At 44.2% G+C, this 26,098-nt stretch overlaps 1 protein-coding gene across 3 annotated transcripts in view; it reads right to left on the bottom strand.

Moving 5' to 3' along the window:
• The window catches only part of BMP1 (bone morphogenetic protein 1), a 128,902-nt gene that overhangs the window by 20,890 nt on the left and 81,914 nt on the right, over positions 1–26,098 (bottom strand). For all 3 annotated transcript variants that reach the window (XM_048512358.1, XM_048512359.1, XM_048512360.1), the window contains 4 exons: positions 16,262–16,386; positions 4,805–4,920; positions 1,985–2,087; positions 407–523 (listed from right to left, as the gene is read on the bottom strand). In XM_048512358.1, coding sequence (XP_048368315.1) covers positions 407–523; positions 1,985–2,087; positions 4,805–4,920; positions 16,262–16,386 — 461 coding nt within the window. The remainder of the gene's footprint in view (positions 1–406; positions 524–1,984; positions 2,088–4,804; positions 4,921–16,261; positions 16,387–26,098) is intronic.

Genomic DNA, 26,098 nt, shown 5'->3' with positions numbered 1-26,098 from the left:
GCGTGGTGGGGGCATTCCAGGGTGGGGGCGTTCCAGGGTGGGATGAGGGCAGAGGACGCACCGGTGCACGGGGTGCTTTCCCCCCTTGCTATGATTTGATTTGGGGCAGCCAGAATAAATTTTGACATGCTACAATGTATTTATGTAGACTACCTCACATTGCTCAACTCTGAATCTTTAGGAAGGTCAAGCCACAATACATAACCTGCCAGCCCTAGAAAAACCCTAAGAGCTTGGTTGCCTTGTACATAGAAACCTGAGCCAGTTATTCAAATGTGTTGTATGAGGTGGGAATCTAAAAATATGATTCTGGCTTCGAAGTAATTTATAGGGTTTTCTCACTTAGTCTGTGTCCTCTTCATGCTTACACTTTAACCACTCAGGTTGAGTAGGAAAAAAACAGTACCTTCATAGACTGCAAAGAAGCCTTTGCCGACCCAGTTGCTGCTGCTGCGAAATTCTATCCAAAGGCGGCTGTCACTGGAGAGGATAGACTCCGGGAGCTTATTCCCACAGAACCTACCTGGAGAAAAACCACATGCCTTCTTGGATGTGTCTTTTGCATCTCTAAGTGCTTTTACTGATGAGTGGCAGAATAGCATTTCTTTCCTACCATGCAGAGTCATATGTATCTCAGGTCCTCCTGAGCCTTTCCTAGGGTTGCCAGCTCCAGGAGATTTGAGGGTGGAACTTGGGGTGGTAGGTTTTTGGGGAGGGGAGGGACTTCATACCAGAGTCCACCCTCCAAAGGAACCATTTCTCTATGTGGCACAAATGCCAAAAAATGCAACGTTCACCTGTGAAGGTGATGGTGTGCAGCAAGAAAAGTGCGGGGCAGGGAGGGACAAGAGCTGTACACACTGGGAGCAGGCTGAGCCTCAACACAACAACCAGAACCCCAGAGGTGCACCCTTGATCCAGCTGGAGGCAGCAATGACAGGCACAAGCCAGGCCTTCTCTCACACCACCTGCCCCAGCAAAGCTGCCAGCATCTCAAGGTCTTGCTCTGATTGCTTGGGCAGAGAACTATCCTTGCACACTGAGCAAAACGATCTCATATGTTGCTGTTTAGCACATGCCTTGGGGGTTGCTTAGTTCTGCTTTACATGAGAATGATTGCCTTTACATAACTGCTTTACATGAGAATAATTGCCCACATATAGAGGACATACAGATGACATATAATTCAGAATGACACATTTTAGCGAAACACATACACCCATCCCATTTTAACAGCTGCTGCTCAAATAATTTCTTACAGAACAGTAAAACTGTAGTTTCACCTGCATGAGGTAATGAAACAACGAAATGCCATTCAATAAATTTAAGTCTAACACACTGTCAAGGAGACCACAGAAATGGCCAGGGGTGAATGAATTAAAGGAGGCAAGACTGCCAAAAGGGACTTTCATATTGTCTCAATATTTATCTGCAATTCAAAGGGGAGGAAAATATTGAGGAGGCCTCTCCTCAAATAGTAAGAAGGGTAAAATATCAATTAAAATAAATCTTTAGTGTTGGGCAGCGTTGGACTAAGACCAGGAAGACTAGGGATCAAATCCACACTCAGCCATGAATTTCACTAGAAACTATGAGTTACTAACTCTCAGACTAAACTTCTATATAGAATCATAGAATCATAAAGTTGGAAGAGACCACAAGGGCCATCAAGTCCAACCCCCTGCCATGCAGGAACACACCATCAAAGCACTCCCGACAGATGTTCATCATCCCTCACTGAGTTGTTGTCAGGACAAATTGGGGTAGGAAGGGATAATGCTGCCCTCAGCTTCCAGGATAGATGGGTTAAAGAGTTCAATCTGCCCCTATTGACTGGAGGGAGATCAGTGAGTGGCATTTCACTGGAGGTCAGAGAGGATAAACTTGAGAGCCTCTTCCAGTGTTATAACCTACGGCTCTATGAGATCTAGACGCACACCACAGCCTGGCCATTTTTGCACACAGATGCAATCCTGCTGGTTACCTCGCAAACTGGCCTTTCTCCAGAACCCGTCTCTCACCTCCACGTAATCATACCAGCATAACCGACTTCGGTACAGATCCAGCGATGTAAAGTTCAACCTAATCTGGGAAGCAAGCAGAAAATTGCACCGTGGTGAATAAACAGACATTCAACTATCACTTAAACATGTTCTGCGAATGTTCAAATTCCTTCATCCTCCGCTTGATTTGATGGTAGTAGCCAAATAACGGTGGTAGTCCAAAGTTTATTGCCTGACTTATGGAAGAGAATACATATATTTTGTATATATACAGAGTGGAACTGGGGGACCAATATGCCTTCCAGAGAATTTTAGCATTTGTTTATAATAACGAAAACAACAATACATGTTTCTATCCTTAATGTCTGAGAAGAAAAGCATGAATATTGCTGAACAGATCAAGGTCTGTTCTGGAGCACAGAAGGATTCCTTAGTCCTTGTTTGGTTTTCCACCGTTGCTTACCTCGTTAACCTGAATAAAACGCCCACAAAGATACAGAGGGCTGGCTCCAGCAATCCACAGACATAAAGGTCATAGGATCTTTCCCACCCTCCCTTCCCTGCCGGAATTCTTTCCAACACCAGGGAAAGTTTATTCCTGGAGTTGAGGGATTTGCATTTGCTAATGGCCATGTTGGTCAAGTTGCTGCAGTGGGAAGAGGGTGAAGGGCTCTCTCTCTTCTGTGGGAGGAACTCAGTTCACACAAGAAGCAGAAAGAGTGATATCTTTCCCTGCCCCACGGCTCAGCAGAGTTCTTCCCCAGCTCCTGGCAATCCACAAAGATGCACACATTAAGCTGCCTCATTCTGACTCAAACAACTGGTCTATCAAGGCCAGCATTGTCTACTCTGATTGACCGTGACTCTCCGATGTCTCAAAAAGATCTTCTGTATCACCTATTAGTTCCTGCTAATTGGAGATACCAGACCTTAAAGTTGGGACCTTTGAATGCAAAGTTGAAGCTCCACCACTGAGCCACGGCCTCTGCCATGCTGTGTTAAATGTACTATGACCATTTGAAACTGCCTTCAGACCCTTCAGTCCACGTGACTCAGTAATGTCTTCTGACAATACTAAGCATTTGAAAAAAATGATCTGAAAATCAGCAATGAAGAAAACACAGCATTTAACACAGCAGGAACCAGGCCCTGGCTTGTCCTAAAATAGTGTCACTTGGCTATATCGCTCCCTCTTTCCTCAGAATACAGGCAGCTCCAGAGAAATGTTGGCAGTTGCTAGCTCAGTCTGCTTATTTCTAGGTGAGGAAGCCAGACCTGGAAGAAATCCCAATCCTCGCTGGCTGTGTAGCCATCCAAAGGAATGCAAAGGCTGCTACAGCTTTCTGGCATACCTGCCATCGAGGGCTCCTCTACTAAATCGCTTAGTCTCAGAAGCTTCACCTGGTAAATTCCTGAACTGCGGTTGCAAGAAAAGGAGCTGATCCAAAAGAGCCCTGAACATATGAAGCTACCGTACACCTAGTCCACCTAGCTTTGCATTGATCACTTTGACATCGGGATCTCAGGGAGCAAGTCTTTCCCATCACCTCGGCCCTTTAAATGGAGGCACCAGGAATGTGAACCCGGGACCTTTTACATGCAAAGCACATGTTCTTCCACTGAGGCACAGCCCCTCCTCATTTTATCCAGATGCTGCAAGCATTGCTACCATCAGCAAAGAAGATGGAAGGAACTCAGCCTGGGCACTTGCTTGACTATTCCACATCATTCATCTGGGGCTGCACTGCATCTTTTGAAATTAATTTAGACCTTTCAATTTTAAAACAGTTCCACAAGCACACAATGAAAAACAGCTGAAACCAAATTCTGATTGTTGCAATCGCAAGTGTTGTTTTGTATTTATGGAAACCATTCAGATTGCAGACATTCCTCAGCCCAAACTGAGCCTAACAGCAAAGCTCTTCCATGCTGGCAGCCATTTAGCATGTTAGTCTAGAGATGGTCCCAAATCTCCATGCCCAAGTCCAGCTCCAGAAGGTGCCTGACATGCAGATGTGGGTCCTTCTCCACAGAGAACACACATTATCCAGAGCAGTCAGAACAGAGACAAGCTTGCACTTCAAAGAGAAGTTCAAATGGAAGGCACAGTGTGGTGGAAGTCATTAGGGACTGCAAGAAGACCTGGTTATTATTTACAAGTCTGATCAAAAGGGGATCTCAGAAGTGGTTTAACTTCCATCATCTTATTCCCCTACTCGGAAATGCAAGATCTTTGTAAGACAGTAAACATGTGACATGCAAACAAGGAACCTTCTCTGCATCTGATACAGGCTTTCCAACATTACAAAAGTATAGTGATCCAACATTTAGAAGAGTGCATGTCCTTCTTTTTCCTGCTTTTCTCTGCCACACTGTCTCTGAAGCAGCCCTAACAAGGCAACACTGAAAGCTGAGATCCTGGGAGAGAATGGAAGTAAAAGCAGAGCAAGACTCGGTTCACACAACTAGCTAAAACTCTAGTTGTTAGATGATAAAATCTTACCATGTCCAATACTGCCTTCTACTGGTAGATCTTGAGTTCAAAGGACAAGATGACTCAATCCCACAACATCTGTGATGGTGTTTTTCACACAACCTAGCCTATGCATGATAATGGCAATTATCATGTAAGGAAGATGGTCATATGAATCAGCCCTAGGAGAGATGGTGGGAAGGGAAGAAAGGGAAGGGACAAAGAAAGAAATAAAAGGATGACAGCAGGAAAGGAGAATAGAGATGGGAAGGGGCAGGGATGGTGGGGCAGCTGGATAGCAAAACTGGCTGTTTGGAGTCACAAATACCTTTTCCCCTGGAGTGACAGATATTCTCCAGATGCAGTGCATGTGTGCAGAATATCCATTGGGAAACTCAGGTGAAGAGAAATTCCCTTGACTGTCTTGCAGGGTTTCTCCACAAGCTGAAAGGGGGAAAAAAGTACATAGGAAAGAAACAAGTTAAAGCAGCTGTAAAAAAAAGCCGATCCTTTGTTATCTTTGCAAGTAACACCTTCCAGCACAGCCGGATGCCTCCAGCTTCAGGGAGGCGTCCATTGTCCAGGCATGGGATGGACTGTCCTCCTGCAGTGAGGGGGGAGGTACCTGTGCTTTTCCAGGACACTTCTCCACCTGGTTAGACAACATAGTGCTCAGGAGGAAGCTCCTATAAGCGGGGCTGCAAAATTCTGTGCCAAGATATGACAAATTGGGCAACAAGAAAAGCTGAATCTCACCACCTGAACAAAGTATGTAAACTAATAAAATCAACACATTGAAATGTACCTCATTTCTTCTGGTAATCAAAAGGAAGAACAGAGAGTTACAGGTGGCCATGAAACCCTATGACCTGGCTGACCCCATTTTGGCATGGGGACTTCTATCTTCAAAACTCTTAAGGACTAGAAATGTTTTTTTAAAAGGAGGCAGACATTCTCACAAAACTAAATTCCATGGCAAATCCCAACTGAGGCATTTGAACATGTCTTTGTGTGTATTGGGGGGGGGGGGATTACAGAGTATCCTGCACAGACCTGCTCAGTCTCCTGAACCACCACCATCCTGATTGCCAGAGGAAACCGTAATTCCTTCCCTGTTGTTTTGCCCACTGAAACGGGCTCATTCAAGACAAGCCCAGCTTCTGATCAACCCTTCCCCCCGGAAAAATATCTACAGCATGTTCTGCAGTTGTGAAGGTAGCTATGGAAACCAGACCCGATACCATGTTGCCACAGTGATGGTTGTTGCAACTTTAGCGCAGCCGTTCTGAACGTTGCAAGAGTTTTCACGTTCTCTCCTGTTCTTGTCTTTCCCTCTTTCCCTCCTTTTGCAGCAAAGTCCCCTTAAAAGCAGCACTCCTCTCCCCTACCCACTCTTCCCAGTCCCAGTCCTAGCCATGCCTCTAAATGCGATCAAAAGCTTCCCAGTCTGTTGGTTCATTTTGGAAGCAAGTGCCTTCCATTTCCCTACTTTGATCCAGCCACGGTGTCATTTCCCTATGATGCCAAAGCTGGATCAAGCTATGATCACAATAGAGGCGACATGATCCTCTGTATATAGAGGTTGACTCTATGTCAAGATATCCTTCCTCATAAGTGTTTCTAGCAAGACTCAAAAAGGCTTCGATGAAAGATGGAATAAGTGTCGGATCTCTTGCCTTTGATCCAGTACCAGGCATATTCTATGATTCTAGACAATCGTAGAAAAAGAACAGAATTTGAGTACTGGGTTTGAGATTTAGCACACTGAGGATCATCTTAATTGAATTTCCCGCCATTACATGTCAAAGGCAACACGTATAACAAAGTCAATCCTTCCATGATACGGCTATCTGCTCTCCAACGTACCACAAATTTCAAAGCTTCTAGACTTGCCAAAATCCCTGATCTCTCAGGAATCAGAGCAAAGGGTCCAAACAGTATAACAATCAAGCCAGCTGAAATCAGAGGAGAACGTTCAGTCTCACAAAGTCACTCCATTCGTGAAAGGGACACTAAACAATAAATAAAAACCAACTTCTCACCTATTCCCTCAACTGTCAGATAAAAACCTTCTCCTGGTAACTGGCCTCTGGCCAGCTGGCAATCCAGCTAAGTGTGAGGAGGGCAGGCCTATGGCCCTTTATAATGAGGCCAGTCAATCTACAGAAAGGGATGAAGGTAAAAGGTAAAGGTAGTCCCCCTGTGCAAGCACTGAGTCGTTACTGACCCATGGGATGATATCACATCATAATGTTTATTAGGCAGGCTATCGACCCCCATCCAAAGTGGGAGGAATCCACCTGTGGGAGTGGTGCGTGGGTACTCCAGCAGAGTTACCCTCCCTGGGGACGCTTACCCCGGCAGAGGGGTGAAAGTGCCGGTGTGCAGTCGCTGCTACCCTCCCTGGTGGTAGGATTTGGTGCAGGATGCTGTGCCAGCATCCCTGCACCTCCGCTGGGGGAGGAGTCAACTTCAGTTGGCTCCCTCCTGGCCATTCGCTGGCCTACGCCAGCAGCAGTTAATTTAGACTCACGCCACCCAAAAGGTGGTGTAAGTCTTGAGAGCCACATAGAGGGTTCTCAGCAGCAGGGAAGCCTTTTCTCTTTGCAAGCCTCTTCACGCCACCTGGAAGCCTCTCTGGGACCTCAGAAGGATGGAAAGGTGAGTCAACCTTGAGTTGACTATCTGAAGCCAACTTCTGCTGGGATCGAACTCAGGTCACAAGCAGAGCTTTGACAGCAGTACTGCAATTTGCCACTCTGTGCTATGGGAATGAAAGAGAGAAAAAGAAAAGGAGTAAAAAATGTGTCTGTAAGGCCAGACTACACATGACAGTCAAATTCTGTGATTAGAGGTCTGCATGTGTAAGGGAGGGGGAGACAAATGGATCAGGACTGTGTTGCTGCAAAATATGTATAATTCTTTCCCTGTCATCACCCCCCTCCCCCCGGGGAATTTTTCCCAGACTGCTTAAAGTCCTGGTAGGAAAAACAGAACAGATATCCATATTGTGCCTGCATTTGTCCCTACTGGACCTTAAAGCAGCTGGGGTGTGCGTGTGTAGAGGAAGCATCAACACACACATTCATTTTCAGTGCCACAGTCCTAACCCATATCATACCTAACTGCTTTTTAAGAGGATTCTGGATCCCCCAGTACTAGACTTCTGTTTTTGTTTAATTCACTGGGTCGAGTGATAAAGGAAGACGAAACATTTTGACCTGGATTCAACCAGCTTTTCCGTCATTGAAAAGCGAGGAGAGAGTCCCCCTTGACCACCCAAGAAGCTGTGCTGAAGATGATAAGACCTACACTGACAAAAGCTATGTGGAATGGCAGCTGCTGAGAGGAGTACAATTAGATGAGAGAGAATGGAGAAGCCGGCTGGATCCAATGCAGTCTGTAAACAAAATTTAAAAAATAGTCTTGGGTCTACTTACACCATCATGATTACTTTTAACATTAAAAATGTTCCCTTTCCCGCTTCAAGGAAAATAGTCTTGGGTCTACTTACACCATCACGGTAATTACTTTTAACATTAAAGATGTTCCCTCTCACTCTTCAAGGAGTAGTTTTTAAAATATGGAAGTTAATCCTAATGAGAAACTTTTTTTCAATCATAGCAGGCTGAGATGAAGTGCTTTTGCAAAACGCTATTTTTAAATTGTCTTTGATTGCTTAACATTTTAAGCAAGGACACATGCTTTGCTCAAAACTGCAGTGCAGTTCAAATAATACCGAAAAGTGGTCAGTTTCTCAGAAAATTGTGTTTCCAAATTCTACTCTGTGGTAGCATTGACCTCTGAATCAGCAATGTATACTATGTTTATAATCAGAGCTATGACGGCCAATCTGGTGGACATATATACTCTTTTCCACTGAAAGATTAAAATGAGGTTGTATATTCATCAGCCCAGTGGTGGGATTCAAATAATTTAACAACCGGTTGTTTACAAGCACCATTTTAACAACTGGTTCTGCCGAAGTGGTGCGAACCTGCTGAATCCCACCACTGCATCTGACACATACTGGACCTTCTTTGTCTGCTTGGGTCCTAATGCCTACCTTGTTCTGCTGCCTCCCACATCTGTTCACCTTTTGCTGCCCCTCCTTCTCCTTGAAGAGACTGGGTGTGGGGCATCGCCTGACTCTGCCACATCGGGGGTGGCTGGCTGTGGGTGCATTGGCCATCTGCGGCTGGCTGTGGACTCCCTCTCATCCTCCTGCTCCCCCTGTCAGCCAAGACTCACTGCTGCCACCGCCTCCTGCCTTGGCAACCTGAAGATTCCTACCCCTGCTGGGTTCCTGTACCCCCGCCTGCTGAACCTCACTGCTGCTTCCCACCTCATTGGCAAAGCAGCCTGAAGATTCCTCCCCTGGTGGGTTCCTGCTCCCCGCACCTGCCGAGCCATGTTTTAATATGCACAGAATAATGGTTTTGACAAAGACAGCATTTACAGCCCAGAAACCACACAACACCCCAGCAACATTTCAAAATGGATAATTTTCATATTCATTCAGGACTTTAAAAAATATATGGAAGCATACTATTTTCTCTTCTGCTGCACCACAACTGACAGTATAAGCATAAGCATAAGCATTTTATTGTCATTGTGCACGCACAATGAAATTAACAGCAGCATTCCTCGATGCACACAATTTCAGACTCATACATCATCCTCACTTTCCCCTTCCTCCACCCATCCCTACACAGCCCCAAATACATCAATATGAAGCAGCGGAGTTTAGCATAGCCACAGCTCTAGAGTAGAAGCTGTCTCTAAGCCTCTTTGTCCTAGTTCTGAGGGCCCTGTATCGTCTGCCAGATGGTAACAGTTTAAAAAGAGAGTGTGATGGATGAGACGGGTCCCTCAGAATATTTTGGGCTTTATTTAGGCTTCGGGAATTATAGATTTCTTCCTTTGTGCAGTAGTGATCACCCTTTGGAGCGCCTTCCTATTCGCCACTGTGCAACTGGAGAACCATACACAGATGCAGTAGGTTAGGACACTCTCTATAGCACAGCGGTAAAAGGACACCAGAAGTTTTTCATCCAGTTGTTGCTTCCTTAAAAGTCTCAGAAAGTACAGTCTTTGCTGGGCTTTCTTAACCACCGCGGCAGTCTGTACGCCCCAGGTCAAGTCCTCTTTAATCATAACGCCCAGAAATTTAAAACTAGCCACCCGCTCCACTTGATCTCCATTTATAGTCAAGGGCTGAATTTCTGAGCTATTCCTTCTATAATCCACTATGAGCTCCTTTGTCTTGTTAGTGTTAAGAACCAGGTTATTTTCCCTGCACCATGAGAGCAGTCGGTCCACTTCATTCCGATAGGCAGACTCATCCCCTCCAGAGATGAGCCCCACCACCGTTGTGTCATCAGCAAATTTGATAATGGTGTTACTATGATAGACAGGAGTACAGTCATATGTATAAAGGGTGAACAGTAAAGGACTCAACACACAGCCCTGTGGCGTTCCCATATTTAGAGTAAGAACTGAGGAAACCCGATTTCCCAGTCTAACCCTCTGGGAACGTCCAGACAAGAAGTCCCTAATCCACAAACAGATTGAATGTGAGAGTCCAAGATCCACAAGTTTTGTCACCAGTCTTTGTGGCGAGATTGTATTAAATGCGGAACTAAAGTCCGCAAAGAGCATTCGCACATAATTCCCCTGATGTTCCAGATGCGTCAAAGCAGTGTGGAGGCTAATGGCAATGGCGTCCTCCGTAGATCTCTTAGTCTGATATGCGAACTGATGTTTATCAAATGTATCTGGAAGGCAAGAACTAATATGCCTATGGACCAGTTTTTCAAAACACTTCATGATGATGGGGGTGAGTGCCACTGGTCTATAATCCTGAAGATTGTCAGCAGGAAATCTCTTTGGTAGTGGAACAATGGTGGAAGCTTTCAAACAAGATGGGATGGTGGACTGGGATAAAGATCGATTAAAGATCCCAGTAAAAACACCAGCCAGTTGGTTAGCGCATTCCTTTAACACCCGACCGGGAATACCATCCGGTCCAGCAGCCTTCCTTGGATTCACAGCCCTCAAAACTTGCCTCACCTCATGTTCCTCCACAGTGAGGTGGGAGCTGCAATCACCTAGTGGCTGTGTGTCATCTCCTTCTGATAGACCTGTTTCAAAGCGGGCAAAAAAGTGATTTAGCTCCTCTGCCAGCGAAGAATCCCCATCTACAGAGATGTCATTGGTTGGTTTATGATTGGTAATTTGTTGAATCCCCTGCCACACCTGCCTCATGTTGTTATTATTAAAATAATCCTCAATTTTTCTCTTATAACTCATCTTGGCTTGTCGAATACCTCTCTTGAGACTGGTTTTCAACAATGTTATACAGAGAGCTCAAAGCTATGGCAGCCTTAGCATCAGGTGGAATGTATACCGCAATGATGATAACCACACTAAACTCCCGTGGCAGATATATGGGTCTGCATCTAATAGTCATACTTTCCAAATCCTTTGAGCAGTGACCCCCTGTGATGCTTGCATTTGTGCACAAGCTCTTGCTCACATAGAGACTTAATCCCCCTCCTTTCTGCTTCCCAGAATCTATACTGCTTCTGTCCTGCCGGAAAGAAGTGAACCCAGGTAGCTCAACTGCTGTATCGGGAATATGTGAGTGAAGCCAGGTTTTTGTAATTAATAAAACACAGCTGTTCTTGCCAAACCTGCTCTTCACAGTCTGTAGCCTTAATTCATCCAGTACTTTAATCGTTCAGCGTAAAACAATATAGGAAAGCTTGGGAGTTTAATGTAAGTTTTCACAGGCCAACGAACAACGGCTGGCTCTGCCCCACTCTGGCGCAAAAGTTTCTGTGGGGAAAGCGAGAAAGGTGAGGTGAGAGGACACGCATCAGGACAAGAAATTTTACCCCAATGTGATTCCTCTCTCGGCGCGCCATGGGAAGGAAGGGCACCGGGACAAGATTTTTTTGTCACAATGTGCTTTTGCTTCTGGTATATGCCAGGGAGGAAGTTCATTGGGACAAGATTTCTTGCCCCAACCCGCTCCGGCTACCAGCGTGTGGCAGCTGCCCCGCTGGTAACCAGCCACAGAATAGCTTTGGATATGATGCAGAGCAGAACTAATGATTCCTCTCACCCTGGCTCCCTGCTTCATAACAGACAATGTGTGGGACAATCATGCCTCTCTATCTGGGAGCAGCACACATTTCTCAGCTCTGGATGTGGAAACATAGTCCAATGAACTGTTACTCATTCCTATTTCTGATATTCTGTCATGCCAGAAGCCATCCCTTTCTAGGGGCCTCCTTTCTAGGGTTGAATGGAGAATTCTTAAAGCAAAGGTTCCCAATTGTCAGAGACCCACCAAAAACCTGCTGGAGTTTAAAGACTAATATTCTACCTTCATTAAAAGGCCAGTACACTGAAGAAAGTTCATGAGCTGAATCTCGTTACCTCAGACAGCAAATGCTTTTAGTATGCAGCAGAAAATGAAATCATTTTCCAACTTGCTTGTTACCATTCAGTCTTCAGAATCAAGGTCAAATATCACCAGGACTGAATGTGGTAAGTAAATACTTCAGCATAGCAGTTACCAATGGTTTACCACAAAAGTAGTATCATCTGTGTATGTAATGCCTCTTTGAATGTAGTTACATACTCCACCCTGTCTGCAGGATCAGGCTTCCCCAAGTGCTGGCATTCGGAAGAAGTGATTCTTGGCAGCCTGGCCACTTTGGCATTCCCCAAGCCTCTATTGTGTGAACTCTAGTTACTTAACAGCTATATACTTTTTTGCTAGATACAAGGAAGCCGGGAGACAGCCCACCAGGTGCTGTTTCGGTGCATATCATTCACCAAAATGTTTCCCTTCCCCTCCCCACTGGAGGTCTGGCTACCCCACTTTGAGAAATCAGTCTTCAGCCTTTTCTGGTAAATGTCCACTTAATTTGAAAGTCTTAAAGGAGAGCCAGCATGGTGTAATGGTTAAGAGCAGGTGCACTCTAATCTGGAGAAATGGGTTTGATTCCTCGCTCTGCCACTTGAGCTGTGGAGGCTTATCTGGTGAACTAGATTAGCTTGTGTACTCCAACACATGCCAGCTGGGTGACCTTGGGCTAGTCACAGTTCTTTGGAGCTCTCTCAGCCCCACCTACCTCACAGGGTGTTTGTTGTGAGGAGGGAAGGGAAAGGAGTCTGAAAGCCCCTTTGAGTCTCCTTACAGGAGAGAAAGGGAGGATATAAATCCTCCCCCCCCTCCTCCTCCTCTTCTTCATAAAGCAGAAAATCTTCCTTGAGGAGAGACATTAAAGCTTCACACAATATTTTGAAAGAGCAAGTTCGAGTCACTTGGGACCCTCATTTGTCGCATCCTCATACCATGTAAAGCCACCTTCTGGCAACATCTTGTTTACTGCAGCCTTGTTAGATTGGGGTGGGGGTAATGCTGCTTAAGCAACTGTAACTAAGAGTGTATCTCCATGGTTATGTTCTATGGGCAATAATCCAAGTCCCCGATCTTCTGTTGCCTGATACGTGACATTGCTCTACGGAACATCTTCTCCTCCCTGCTGCTTTGCAGCCGTTACAAAAATTTGCTATAGCTGAATTGTGGCATCCCCATAGAGACAACTGAAAGGGATGAGAAATTTGGTAGTATGTTCAAGGGGCAAATGAATGGTCATTAAAGTGAAAAAACGGAGGCAGGTGCCTTGCGCAAAGCTTTCAAAGCACAGTTCTGACAATAATCGTCTTTGTGTTGTGCCATCAAGTCACACTGCCCCATTTTATGTCTGCTCACTTCTTACCCATTTTCCTGTCAACAGTTCCTTCCTGCTAGGTAACTTGCACATTCAGGAAAGTTGCTGCTGGAATTGATGCATTCCTTACTTTAAACAAACCCAAAAAAACAAAACCCAAAAGAACCCCCAAACACGCAACTCCATTCTATTTACAAGCTTTTCCTTCTCCATGGAAACAGATATCCAATAGGGGATGGATACTGGGAAGCTCCATGCCAGAGCAAGCCTTGGGAGTCAAGCAGGAAGCAAAAGTTTCACACACTCCTGTTTGTTTTTGGCTCCTGATCCCCTGCCTTCTGTTCCGACATCTGCTGAGTTTTCAGAGCCAGACCTGGCGTAGACTGGATGATCTCCAAAACCTTGGTGAAGGATGGGAGTCATCCGTCCAGTCCAGCTCCAAAACCCTGTGTTATGTTTCCATTCATAAAGCAATGGGAAGAGCTCAGACTAGAGTATGAGGTCAGACCCTAAGGGGATTATAACATGCAACGGAAGGGCTGGAACATTCCAGGATCAGCTAAGTCCAGCCATAACAACCGTTCATTATACTGGAGGCAACGAATCTTCTTCCATTGTAATTCCCCAAGGGAAATGCCTCATCATGGACACATGAACCATTCCCACTTTTTCCCACATTAACATTTTTTTTCATCTCTTCAGTAAAGATGTGATAAGCAAAGTAATAACATGACAAGGAGACAAAACAGCTGTTATATACAGAAGGTCACCCAGTGCAACAGGCTCTCCACCACCCCTCAGAACAACATTGAGTTCACTGGTCTGACTCAGCCTCCTCTTCGTTCAGGCTCAGTTCCCAGCTTTTGCGAATTATTGACGTTGCAAATACCCATGAAACATTAGCGTAGGCAATTATACATAACCATAAAATGTGTAAAATCGTAGCTACAAGTTGCTTCCTCCTCAGTCTTGGCAAACCAACCCAAATCTGCATTATTGATGGTATGCTGCAATAAATCAGGCACCAGATTTTATGAAAAAGAGTTTTGGATTTGTTGACCCCCTTTCTCTCTTGTAAGGAGACTCAAAGGGGCTTACAAGCTGCTTTCCCTTCCTCTCCCCGCAACAGATACCTTTTGAGGTAGATGGGGCTGAGAGAACTCCGAAGAACTGAGACTAGCCCAAGGTCACCCTGTAGGAATGTAGGAGTGGGGACACAAATCTTGTTCACGAGATAAGACTCCACCATTCTTGTGGAGAAGCGGGGAATCAAACCCGGTTCTCCAGATTAAAGTCCACCTGCTCTTAACCACTACACCACACTGGCTCAACAGAATTGCTTGTACTGAAATAAACTTCAATGCCACAAGTTTTTAAACAACCTTTGAGCTATTGGAGGCCCAAGAGGGTTTTGTTCATAAAAAGTCATCTTATATCAAGCTAGACCATTGGTCCATCTAGCTCAGTGGCTCTCCAGACTCTTTGTCAAAAAAAGGTACATTCAAATAGCTGCTACTGGCATCATTTAAACTGGAGATGCCTTGTAAAAAACCAGAAATCTTCCACATATGAAGCATATCATTCAGTCACAGCCACTCCCTAGCTACAGCCTAAATTACCATCAGGGCTGAGCTGAAGTTTAGGGTAGCCATAGCCATATCAGGAACCACAATGCATATTAAGATGTATAAATGTATCTTAGTGGCCAGCCTTCACTAACTTAGCCTCCCGTTTGTTAACATTTGTATCCATTGCATTTGGAGGCAATGGTGAATAATCACAGATTTTTATGTAGGGACAAGGCTAGATGCTTCTCTTTCACAATCAGAAATTGTGACAGGCCATTCCTGTCCTCATATTCCTTGAAGCCAGAGTGCCAGGGTGGGCTTCATAGAGGATCGACCTTCAAGAACGCATCTGCAACAGGAACCAATTACACCGGTACACTGAAGACACAATTTAAGTACAAGAGACAGAGCACTTAATCAATCTACATTCCAACAAAAGTTTAAAGACAACATATGTAAAGTTGCAGCTTCTAGTGGGGTGTGAAACTGAGAAAGGGGTGGAGAATTTCCACACCGTCCTTCCTGGTTGAGATCAGTTCTTATGCAAATCCCCTGTTCAGCCAACTGAGCTCCGGTGTGATGGTCACTAGATGGGATCGGGCGCTAGGCTTTATGCTTCTTGCTTTTTGCATTATCGTCATTTTGTTTAATGCTGCTATGGTTTATGTTTTTATAGATTCTGTCCATTGTTTTAATTTAACTTGATTTAACTTAATTTATTGTTATTATGTTGTTCTTGGCCCGTTGGATGCAATGTGGTCCTTGGCCTACTGTACACTGCCCAGAGCCCTTCAGGGGTGGGCGGTTTAACAAATCTAATATATAAATATAAATAAATGGTTCAGGTACGATAGAGAGCTCTTATGCTCTGCTCATCAACACTAAACTCTACAGAAAAGAACAGCATTTTTTCCAGTGATAACTTTTGGAGGTTGAATGCTGAGAAAAGGAGATGTCCTTGAAACAGAAGACATTCCTTTCATAGTAGGTATGGATCCCTTATGACAAATTACAATAAGAACCCAATCTTTCCCCTTTCTTTTCATGCTATAAATTTATTGTCTGGTAAAGCCCTTAGACTGAGAGCACTCTGGAAATGAGCCATTGCACTTCAAATGCAGCATCTTCCAGTGCAGCCTCTGGCATTTTCTAGCTACTTGAAGAAGAAGTAGACAAGCCTTTACTGGAATTCCAAATTACAATAAAACAATTGTCCATAAAAGACAGATAAATACAACAAACATTCAGAGTCTTATCAATAGTGTAGTCCAAATGAACTCATCAAAAGTGCCATTCCCATACACCTCTCCACAGACCAGGCTGAAGACCCACCAACAGAACCCAGGCATCACAACAACATACAGTATCAACACTTTTTCCAGCTACTTGCACTAAATACATGTTTGCTGTTAGTGGCAGCAACAAGAGCTTTATTCTTCTGGGACTAAGATGCAATAAGCAACTTACCAGGGCATTTGTACAACTTGCGAGCCTGGGCGATATCTCCTTTGCTCAGTCGAGTACGTTGGCCAATGGAAGGCTGCATCCCATTCACATTATATTTGGGAAGGATGGTGTCTAGGAAGATACCTCTGAAATGACAGCATCAAGCAGTGGATGAACATTCCCATATTCTCAGGGCCCCAGACTCACACCCCAAGGTAACCAACAGAATTCCTATATTAATTGCTTGGTTCATCACAGGATTGTACTGGGGATTACTGTCCAGGCAAAAACAATAAGCCTATTACTTTTCAATAATATCAGGCTTATGTGGGAAAGGACTCACTGTTCCCTTCTTGTAGTACATTAAGGCCCCCTCCTTGCATTAGGGCCCCCCTACCCACTTCCAATCCTATGTGATCAAAGAAGTCCCAAGTACAGATAAACATGTTATAACTCGGTTTGTTCGATACTTTTAAAGTGCCATAATGGGTGGAAAGGAAGCCATCGATGAACAGAATTAGGTAAGCATTGTATGCCTCAATTTTGAATTAGGAAGGAGAGTTGAAAATAATACACCACTCATTGTGGAGGACTCTACCGGTGTATTAATTAAAATCGCCAGTGTGTGTTAGCAAGAGTGACAGTTATCCACTTATCAAAGAAATTTCAGTAGTCAATTAAACCATAGATTGTGTTGGTTTCACAGCACTACCAGGCTCTGCCTCGGCAGTGGTGTTATTACCGAGACATTAAATATTATATTATATTATATATTATTTAATATTATATTGTCTCTTATTACATCCTTCTAGAAAATATATGTAGGGTGCTGGGTCATTTTTGTATTTTAGGTGATCTGGAGATGGATACTCTGAAAAAGCCGCTAATCAGACTGACGCTCAATATCAAAAATTCTTTGCTTGATAAATGATTTAGCCTGTGTAGGTCCCAGCTCTAAAATAGCCTGGGGGGATATACCTATCTTGTACAGAAAACTAACAACTGATTTTAGCCACTGAAAATTATCCCTCAGTATTAAAGGAAAAAGACCTTGGGGACTGAAATGACCTGACAACCATTTATAGATGGAGAGGAGATGTATAGTAGCCATGAATGGTTAGATTTTAAAACTGCTATGGGCACCTGGAGAGGGGAATACTCAGAATGCTCAGGGAGAACTCTCAGAAAGGGGACACTTGCTAGATAAAGCATGTACAAGTGCAATAAAGGTTATAAATAAACTTAAAGGCACGGATAAAAGTTTTCTATATCATTCTCCATGTTAAGGCCAGAGAGTTTTTCAACAGCGCAATCCTATGCAGATTTACTCAATAATTTCAATGGGATGGATCCCACTGAAGGTTTTCATCTGCAAAACAGTCTTTGTGCAAGTAGAAGTGCTAAAATTATTCCTTCGTGTCTACTGCTAAGTAAAAGTAATAGTATATCCACTATCTTTTCTGTGTGCGCAAGACCCAGCACAAGGTATTTCTTCTGATACCACTTCAGAACCAAATTAAAATAATTCATGTGAACCATCTGTTGTACATTCCATTGCTTCATATGCACACTGCTAATTTTGTTTAAAATTATATTAAAGCAGTATGTGTTGCTGCAGCTGTTGAGCTGCTGTTTGCACAAGGGGAACCATGCTAAATTTATATTCCTTTCCACTCATGCACTGCTGGATCCAACTCAATGGACTTAGTAACTGTACAGGATGGCACCATAAGAATCTCAGGCTTAGATACATTTTTCCTGGAAATATTTTTATGCCTGAAAGTTTGTGATCATCTAAACTTAGACATCTAGCTACAGGTCATCGAGCTACCAAAAAAATATATTGTTGTCGCTATTGCTAACTTGGGATTTCTGAAAAGAGCATGAAAATCTGGTTTCCCCAAACATACTGCAGATGGGATCTTGAGAATGTGCGTTCTATAACAAAATAGAGCACTGCGAGATTTACAGGTAATGTGATATATAAGAACTGCCAGTCCTTTCAATTTGAAAGCTTACTGGCTTCCACAAGTAAGTAAAGGAGGATCATTAGGAGATGTGGGCAATAACACCAGCATTTGGTACAGGCCTTTTCCTACTGCCTTCAGTCTGATGTGGATGCAAAAGGAATGAAGACCACAGGTAAGGAGTACTGTAGATTATTCATTGGAAAGTATGGGCCTCCTGTGGTTAGCCCAGGGAATAGCAGTTTCCAAGGTAAAGTTCTAAACAGACTGCATGGAAAGAATACAGGAAAAGACATCATCTCCCCTTGTTGTAGAATTAGAATAGTCTGAGTCAGACCACTGGCCCATCTGGTTCAGAGAGCAGCTCTCTACTTTCTTCAGGCAAAAACCAACCAGAAAGCATCCTCCAACACCAGCCACCTTTAGTCTTAACTGGAGATGAAAGATTGACTTCTGTATGCAAATTATGTGCTCCATAATGGATTCTACTGTGGTTGTGAACATTTTGAGACTGGTATTAATACCTGGTAGATTCCCTTGTTTGGGGTAGATTAGAAGGAACAGGGAAGATTATCTTTAACAATTCCAGCACCTCTCTCTATATGTCTTCTTTGTAGCACCTGAAGCACACTAAATGTACACTGTACACTGAATATAGTCACATCTTTTTGAAACATCTGCAGATGCATGTACTAAGTCCAGGGGAATGGACTGAAACTGGAAATGCAGGATTCTCTCGCTAAGCTACCAGGAAAGATTTGGGTCAGATGGGCTAGACCACAAAAGCTGGCAGCCAGGGACCATGGGTTTTTCATTCTCATCACCATAAAACAGCTGCAGAAGCTCCTGGCTGGAATTTTTCAGTAGCAGAAGCTGAGATGAACATCACAGGCTTGAAAAACAAACCGGAAAATGCATCAAAACATAAACAAGGGCACCAAAGTATCTTTGCAAGTAATGGGGGATGTTTCCATGGAGACACCAGCAGGGAGGGAAATCATGCAACATGTTAAAATAACCTTTCTTCTTTTGCTGCTGGTGGAGGAGGAGGCAAAAGATTTGCTATGCTGATGATGAACATCACTTGTCAGAATAGTCTGAGGGGGTTGAGGAAATTATATGTTTAGGAAGGAAAAGGGAGTTAAAGACATAAGAGGATGGCTTTTCTAGGGAAACACTGATTTGGATGTATCACCCTCTTTTTTTGTGGGAGTTTCCTGTGTAAACAGGAAGGGAGGAAACTCAGCAAGTAATGAGTCTTATAGCAAGGGCTGTCTAGGCAAAATGAACACAAGCTAACCCCCTCCCCCCTTAAAACAAGGCAGTTCTGATCCAGTCAACTCTGATTTTGTACCAGGAAAAAAAGAATTCTCTGATAGGAAAGAATCTGAACAATATATTTGGCTAATAAAAGCCCTGAATGAGAGCCAAGAAGTTATGAAGAGCACTGAAAACCATGACCAGAACTAGCTACCCTTCTACCGTGAACCTCAAAGATGGCCATTGCATAAGCGTTTCATGATTGATTCTTTAAATCAAAAGGGCTAGAAACATTTTTTAAATCTTCAGGAAACATGTCAGGAACTAAATGCCACAATCTGCATGATGCAAGTCTAGAAGCACGCATAGATAGCCCCCACTTTTGGTGTTTGATTAAGTTAGAAATCCTCATGCTCCCTCCCTCTTCCTACTGAAGTGGAAAATTAAGTAATTATTTTGGTAATCTTTGATACAACTAAAAGCAGTCGTGAAATCTGGTTTTGGGTGCTGTTAATAAATTGGTTGTTGTTCTTTGTGGCCAGCAATTGGATTTCTAAATCAGGACTAAAACATGATTTAGAATCTTGCTTGGGGTAGGGGGGAGGGCAGACCCAACTTTCAAAGTGATAGAGAGCCTGATTTCAAGTTTCACAATAATGGGGTTAGATCAAGAATTTAATAAACCAGGAAGTCTTCAATCTCAGCTTCATATTCAAGAGAATGAGGGACGGAGGATTCAAGATGAGGATTTCAAACTCAATTGAGATTATGAACAAATTATACTTTACAGCATCTGAATACAGTCAGAGAGAGAGAGAGAGAGAGAGAGAGAGAAACAAAAGGAAATTGGTAGACAGAGTGAGAACCTCAGCAGGCATATTTGTCTCTCATAATCTATAGGGATTTCCATTTAGTCAGTGGAACTTTCCCTTTCTCCTGTTGACCATATGGACATGCTTAAGTCTGAAAGGGGGAGGGAGGTGGACAATTATCTCTGGTGACCTACAATTTCCATTTTCCTGGTCTGAGTGATTTTCAGGAATATTTTTCTGGCCTACTGCAGCTATTCTTACACCTTCCTCTATTTGGCAAAGGCCCACATCTGGCAGCTGAAGCTGCTCAGAAGCAGTAAAATAATTTTAGAAAAGGAGCAAAGGGAAGCCCAGTCAAGGTGGCATTTACCAGCACCACCATGAAGTGTCACAAGCCACCTTTCTTCTCCCCAAATCTTTCTCCAAAAATGGGAAAATACAACGATAACACGTCAAGGACAGCACTGATGCAAGTATGCTTGCATGGAATTTACTGTAAACCTTGGAATCTGAGTCACAAAACAGCAAACCTATCAGTGTCCAGCTGACAGCTGGGGTCTAGGCTTCTCAAGCAGGCTTTAAAGCAGTGATGGCAAACCTCTTTGAGACCGAGTGCCCAAACTGCAACCCAAAACCCACTTATTTATCACAAAGTGCCAACACAGCAGTTTAACCTGAATACTGAGGTTTTCGTTTAGAAAAAACGGTTGGCTCCGAGGCGTGTGTTACTCGGGAGTAAGCTTGGTGGTAGTTGTTGGCTTTGCTTTGAAGCAACCATGCAACTCTTCGAATGGGTGAATCACGGCCCTAGGAGGGTTTACCCAGAAGCAAGCCACATTGCCAGTGACCGAGCTTACTCCCAGGTAAAGGATTGTGCTTCAGTTCTTTGCATGAAAATCAGTGGGGTTTAACAGCGCTTAACAGGGTGACCTATACGGCTTCCCCAAAACTAGATCTTAGGTTTAATGCTAATAATCAAGCCCAGCACAGCAGCACAAGCCCAGATATGTGTGGGGGGGGGGCAATTTCCCCCCGCCCCCACATGATGAACTCTGTTTGCGCGTGCCCACAGAGAGGGCTCTGAGTGCCACCTCTGGCACCCGTGCCATAGGTTCGCCATCACTGCTATATGATCATGTTATTAGGTGGCTGTAGGCTAAAGACACAGGCACCAAGTCATAATAAAAGGCAGTAACCCTAATGGTAAAGGAAGCCCCTCCCTGCATCATAGTCCCAGCTTGGAACCAATGCTCGTGCATCTATCCCATTATTAGACTGTGTCTGTCTTACAAAAGAGAGACCTAGAAACATGTCCTTGGCAGTCTGGATAAAGCTGACAACAGTACCAGCCTGAGCATGCTGAGCGGCAGCAAAGTGCTGAGCAAGAATAAAATTTCATGGGTCACACCCTCCTAGCCTGCAGCCATGTGCATCTCTGGAGCACGGAAGAATCCTCACACTTAGATTTGCTTGCCAACCCAACCTCCTCAGGGAAAAGAGTGACAAGCCAACACAAAGGGAAGGATAATTCAGAGACAAGAGTCCCAGCAAAAGAGAGTCTGACGCCGAATCAGGGCTTGATCTACTGAGCGATAAGGTTGTGATGTAACACAAGCAGATTTGTTGCAAGCAACAGGTGGAGAATTTGAGCTCTACTTCTTTGCTCCCTTTGCTCCCTGGAAATCAAGATGATTAGCGGTATGTATTTCCAGGAACTCAACATCCCCTTGACAAGGGTTAAATGAAAAGGCATATGCTTCCTTGGGCAGACACAGGAGGCAACTCTGTGAAGCAACAGTGGACTCTGTGCTCGTGTACATCTGTGAAAAGTTCAGGACATCACATGCTCTGCCAAAAGGGGATCAGATGGGCCAAGAGAACAGAGAACTGGGTTGCGAAATAACAGGTGTAGGCAAATAATGTGGCAGACACTAAACTTCCAAGGAAGGGGGTTAAAACTTAATCTACAAAATTCCTCAAGTGCATGCTTCAGGGATTATTTTCTAGATAACATTTTCCTCTACTGGTATGTGGGAGGCTAAAACAATCCGGAAACTCCCTACAAGTTTCTGGAAGAGCCCTCCTGCAGGATTCTAGCTATAGTCTAACCACTCTTGACAGCCAGAATGGAGTAGTGATTAAGAGCACATGGATTCTAATCTGGAGAACTGGGTTCGATTCCCCACTCCACCACATGAGCAGCAAACTCTAATCTAGTGAATCAGGTTTGTTTTCCCACTCTTCCACATGAAGTCTGCTGGGTGACCTTGGGTTAGTCCCAGTTCTCTCAGAACTCTCTCATCCCTACCTACCAGGTGTCTGTTGTGGGGAGGGGAAAAGAAGGCATTTGTAAACTGGTTGAGAAAAATCCAAACTCTTCCTCTTCTTCTCCTAAGCATCCTAACATCAAGTTTCATTCCACAATGTGTTACACAAGTTTGGCAAAAGTTGTGAAATTACCTTGGTTCAGAGGTGAAACTAGTTATTCTGGGCCTGGGAGATAATTATCCTTTCTGTTATGCTGTCAGTCTTATTAGGAGCAGGGGACAATGACAACATGACATCATGTACAAGCTAAAAAAAGGGAGGAGGGGGATCCAGTTCAGAAGCTAAGCTGGAGAAACGCCTCTGTGAAGAAGCAGTTGTGCAGTGGGGAATGGTGGATGTAATGGCACTGAGGATGAGGTGGTTACTGTTAACAGCTTCTTTACATCACGTGCATTTCCATGTCTGCAACTTATGTGATACTCAGTTGATCTTGATCAATATTGCCAGTATTTCCAGATCTCCTTCTCGACTCAACTTCTGAGATCTTGCCAGAGTCCTTCCTGGACTACCTAACTGTTTCTGTTTTGAAATAAGAACTTTTTGTCATTTTTGTTTTTTCCAGCTGTGGAATTCTGAACAGTCATCTCAACCTCATGAGGTATAAATGAGGATACTCCCGTGACACACCTGAGCCTGTTCGTTTAGTTCATTGTGAGCAAAAGGAAAATGGAAATGTCAGGGTAAGGCAGCTAATGAGGGACAGTCTGATCTGCAGAACTGTCTCTTGGCCTGAGCTTCTAAAGTTAGCTTAAGTTAAGGCGGTAAAATCAGAGCAGTGGAAAGTTTGTAGGTTAAATTGTGAGGATTTTATCCACTTATATTCTGCACATGACCTAATCCCTGATATGCAGGCTGCTGAAAGTTTTCAATCCATGGTGGCCCACAAGAATTACTGTCAGACATTGCAATCTATATGGCCAGCTTCCATCTTGCACAGTGATGTCGTGTGTGTGTGTGTGGTGGAGCTACATCTGTTCTCCATAGACACATCCCACATTTTGCTTGTGCAAAACTCCTGCTGAAAGTACCGGCAGTTGTCAGGAGGACAAATGTACACAGAGCAGAAGAGAAGCAAACAGCCCAAGCTTGGGAGGGAGAGCGACAGAGTGGCGCTGACATTTCACAAGTGCACAGAGATTGCCTGCCTTTGCCTTTCCTAAGGTAAACATTCGGCTTTGCTCCTGATTCCTAGAGAAGGAGGGAAACTGTCTGGTCATTGCCAACCCTTGTTAGAGCCTGCCAGGGCTGTTTTGACAGGAGTGCTGATGTTTGCCTTGGGACCATCATGTGATGAGATTCTCCTTTACAGAGAAGCTTCAGCGTATTCAATTTGCTCCTCCAAAATGATCTTCCAACCTAGGCCTCTAAGTGAGACTCAAAGCAGTTTGCTTTTGGGTTTCTGAGAGGCATATCCTGATTCCAAAGTGCTTCAGAGAAGAGAAACATACTGAGTCAACAGTTTTTCTTCTTCACTACCTCTGGCTACAGACCCCCCCCCCTTTCCTCCTCTGCTTGTCTCCCCCCCCCCCCCCCAACACTCTGTATGCCCTCTGGCATCAGCGCACTCCCTGCAACATGAATGAGGCAGCTGTTTCTTTCTCTCTCGAGCTCTCCAGCTTGGGCACACGCAGAAGCACATTCAGCAGTTCTGCTCTGCGTTTGATTGCGCCTGGACTTAGAAAGGCCCACTGTGGTGCTATTCAAAAGCCAGACTAAGAAAGAAGAGAACCTCAGGGTTTCCTGCGTGCCTGGCAGCCTGGGCAAGGAATCCCCTTCATGCCGTCTCCAATAAAAAGAGACAAAGGATGAAGGAAAGACAGAGTTCTCCTGGCAAGATGTGTGTGAGAAATATGTGCCCCAGTCCTCCACTTGACTGACTTTGACTAAAGGTCTGAGCCCCTGTCAACTTCCTCAACAGAAACTCCATTAAAGCCACCTCCCTGCACCAGGCTGTACCTCTTCCTGCATCTCCAGTCCATGTAATCATTCTGTGATTCTAATCTTTTTGATAAACCAGCAAGCAGACTGAAGGGAGGGTGAAAGAAGTGAGGGGGTGGGAGAGTAAGTTGGCCCCATGTTTCATACCCGTGAAATACTCTATGGTAAAAAACTAGGGGCATTCTGGGAGAATCCCTCCTCACTGCCTTACTTGCCTGCTAGGTGGTGAGGCTGGTGCAAACTTCCTGCCACTGCCATTGGGCTCCACATGGGGATTGGGGTGGACACTGCAGCCTTGGAATCAAGGTATGTGGGGGGGAAGGAGGAAATTGGGGGGATTCATTTGGATTCCGACCCAACAATTTGGGGGGGATTCAAACCCCCCAATTTGGGGGGACTCGAGGTACTCTTGATATGGGGGTTCAGAAATATCTGAATTTACTGAAAAACTGCAGGTCTCTTTGACTTGAATCTGAATTTTATCAATTTTTGGCATATCCCTACTTATCCCCAATACTCACTCTTCCATTATGAGCACAGGCAGTCTGGTTCAGGAAGAGAGCCATATTTTTCTCTGCCATACACATTTTTAAAAATAACCAGATGCTTTCTGTTAGTGTTTCAGTGTTTTTAGTGAACACCTTCTTCAAGGAATTAAATAACGTTTCCATTTTTCTAAATCTATACTGTATGTGCAATAGCCAGTTCCCAATATTCTATAACCCCCTAATTACAGCCAGATAGAAAGCAGATTCTCAATCATGAGATTTTTTTTTTCTGCAGGTGACCCCTTCGGAAGGCATGCAGGTCACACAACTGTAAGATCCTCTGTACCAAAACAAAGTGATACAGGAACTTAGAAACTGAGATAACAAGGAAAAACATTCTAGGCTAGTGTTCTCCCCACTATGATTCTTTTCCATATTCAGAGAAATATCTGGTATTAAGAAACTCACATCATGTAAGCAGCCTGAAGACCAGACACCAGTTTGCCACAACAGTGAGAGCAGAAATATAACTCTTCCTGGGGCAGGCGTTTGAAAAAACCCAGAAAGCACCAGAAGGCTATGACCTAATTCAACTCCCTAATTTACTGATTTACTCACCACCCAACAACTTAGCTCATAGTTCTACCTACACATAATTGGAATCACAGTGTTCCAAAGGCAGGCTCACAGTACACACGCACACACAGACACTCACAGAAGCAACTGCTTCAGATATCTGAAGCATGAAAGCCAGGCTTCATGCTATAGAGCAGTGGTGGCGAACCTTTGGCACTCCAGATGTTATGGACTACAATTCTCATCAGCCCCAATTGGCCATGCTGGCAGGGGCTGATGGGAATTGTAGTCCATAACATCTGGAGTGCCAAAGGTTCGCCACCACGGCTATAGAGGAAGAGAACATAGGATCACCAGCCAATCAGTTAATTGCTTCCTAAACACAAAATCGTAATGACCTAAATCACCAAGTCTTTCAAAAGAAAACGTAAAAGGAATGGTGTTTGACATATGATGTCTAATTCCATTTCTTTTCAATCGTTTTGAAAG

This window comes from Sphaerodactylus townsendi, linkage group LG12, assembly GCF_021028975.2.
Source record: "Sphaerodactylus townsendi isolate TG3544 linkage group LG12, MPM_Stown_v2.3, whole genome shotgun sequence".
NCBI lineage: Eukaryota > Metazoa > Chordata > Lepidosauria > Squamata > Sphaerodactylidae > Sphaerodactylus > Sphaerodactylus townsendi.
Note: the sequence above shows the minus strand (reverse complement) of the source record. Positions and strands in the feature narration are given on the sequence as shown.